The sequence below is a fragment of the Camelina sativa genome, chromosome 7 (genome assembly GCF_000633955.1).
Source record: "Camelina sativa cultivar DH55 chromosome 7, Cs, whole genome shotgun sequence".
Taxonomy (NCBI): domain Eukaryota; kingdom Viridiplantae; phylum Streptophyta; class Magnoliopsida; order Brassicales; family Brassicaceae; genus Camelina; species Camelina sativa.
In genome coordinates this window covers 24,931,486-24,933,750 of record NC_025691.1, presented here as the reverse complement: position 1 = coordinate 24,933,750, position 2,265 = coordinate 24,931,486, and the positions used below count along the sequence as shown (strand labels likewise).

The window sequence follows — 2,265 nt, the reverse complement described above, 5'->3', positions numbered from 1 at the left end:
ACTCATAAATGGGCGGAGAATGCATGATTCATCAAAATCACAAAATGTGCTGTTCACCTACAATGACAGTCATCAGGAAATGAAAATCTTTAGAGCCACTATATGGCACAGATACCACAGGGTTTTCCTTCCAATGAGGAGAGAAGCTCTACTGAAGAGGTCACTTAATTAGAAAAAAGAAACAAAACACCACCTTTGCTTCATACACAGAAATAGTCTTGCGTATCATCCCAGCAACTTCTTCCAAAGAATGAGTTGAATACCTTGCCTCTGTGACCTTTTCCTCGGCTTTATTGGCTGAAGTATCAGTAACTTGGGAGGACTGGGCCGATAAAAATTCAAATTCAAATTCAAATGAAGAACTCTCTCAATACCAAGAAAGAAATAAGTAGGTACCACCCTCAGCAAAGTAATAATAACTACAGAATGTATCTACTCTTGGGGCGACATAAGGACCTTAAGCAGAAAGAATAGCTGATACCTTGGCAAATTTTCCACTGAAAATAGATATAGCTGTTTTCCAAAACACAGGGATATGATGCACAAGCACAGCAGTCAATCTTTTGATGTATCTTCCCTTCAAAGTATCAATCTCTTCGCCGGGGAATTCCACTGATTGTAGGTCAACTTGGACTTCATTATATTCAAGAGAAGAGGCAGTATCTGACTAAAAGTTTGAAAAAAACGCATGTTATCATCTATAGAACTGAATCTTGAATTGTCTTCTAATGATATATCATTCTCAATGCTGGACTCACATATGGAACACCATTTTGTTGAATCTGTTGCCACTTCGCATCCGAGATGGCTTTCTCATGAGTCTCATGACGCAAACTTTCCACCCTTGCTTCATGATCATATGTACATTTCTCAAGCAAGCCGTGGATTCTATGATTCTGGTAAATTATAGAGCCAAGCAAGATAAAGTCACGAAAATACACGATGATTGCAACAAAAAGTGTGGGAGCCACACACACACACACATAAGGGTGCGTTTTTCCCATTATATGAAGGTGCTAAGTTGAAAGTGAAGACAGTAATCAAAGGAAACAAATGAATGATTTCATAAGCTAAAAGTCACTCTGATACTAAAGCCAATATATGATGAATCCAGATTCCACGCATAGCATAGCAAGAGGGTAGTAAAAGAGTGAAATCTTCAAATATACTGACCTGAACATTTAGGTAATGCCACACAGGATCAGATTCGGGTTCCAGCTCTAGCAAAAGCCTCACAGTGTTTTCCAGCTATAAATTACAATAAGAATAGACTTCAGATATCAAGACAGTAAATAGACTGGAAAGCGTCAAGTCTGGTTTCTCAAAGTTTCCAAGAGAAAGTATGAAATATTTTCAACTAGTTGTACACATGAGAAAAATGAAGAAATCACAATGCAGCAAATCAAGTAATTGAATCTATAACCAAGGACATGAATTTAGTTACAACAGGGAAAATGTAAAGAGGGGATATCCTTAATGGAAGTTAAAATTGATGACTGCAATATTAACATGATAGCAGTACTATGATATAAATGCATTTGGTGAATATATGAACGACAGATTGTTCAGTTCAATCACTAGTTGGCATTAAAATAAAAGAAACTATAACTGACATACACTTGTAAAGTCTATTTTTGGATCTTCCATAGACTTGTATAGTGTGCCTTTAAATTCCAGCATAACTTTCTCAACCTCCTCGAGTACACGCTTGAGTATATTTACCTGAAAGCAGCTTGTTTTTTTTATGTTGTCAAGAGCCTTGTTATGTAAACAAAATCGTAATAAAAAGAAGATTCAATGCTTATAGGGAAGTGCATAACATCTGTCTCAAGAGAGTGTAAATGAAATTCAGGCATACATGAGAAGGGAGAGCTATAGATTTCGCCTTCTTGTATTCTCGAACAGCCAAATCATATTCACCCTTGCTAATACTGCTACGAATGATACTGGGCAAATTGAACAATGTCCGGAATCTCTGAAGCATTCCTTGTACAGACCTGATTTTCTCAGCTTGAGCCTACAAGTGTTTTGAGAAAGGCTTCAGTAAAAAGAGAGAGACAAGCAAAAAACCAAATTAGAACCACACCAACCTGTCTCTCAAAAAGAGGCTCAAATGCAAGATTGGCCCTTGATGTCACACTTTTCATACAATTGAACAAATGAGTAGTTCCTGACCCTTCAGGGTCTTCTTCAATCCGCTTCAGTTTTGACTCAATATCTAGAAAATCAGTAATTTACGTGAAAATGGGAGAAGAAAAAGATAAA

At 37.0% G+C, this 2,265-nt stretch overlaps 1 protein-coding gene across 1 annotated transcript in view; it reads right to left on the bottom strand.

The window, feature by feature from the left end:
* The window catches only part of LOC104704923 (exocyst complex component SEC5A-like), an 8,810-nt gene that overhangs the window by 3,869 nt on the left and 2,676 nt on the right, over nt 1-2,265 (bottom strand). The window contains exons 5-11 of the mRNA XM_019227140.1: nt 2,091-2,231; nt 1,859-2,017; nt 1,618-1,722; nt 1,174-1,248; nt 759-896; nt 482-667; nt 194-322 (exon numbers count right to left, since the gene is read on the bottom strand). Coding sequence (XP_019082685.1) covers nt 194-322; nt 482-667; nt 759-896; nt 1,174-1,248; nt 1,618-1,722; nt 1,859-2,017; nt 2,091-2,231 — 933 coding nt within the window. The remainder of the gene's footprint in view (nt 1-193; nt 323-481; nt 668-758; nt 897-1,173; nt 1,249-1,617; nt 1,723-1,858; nt 2,018-2,090; nt 2,232-2,265) is intronic.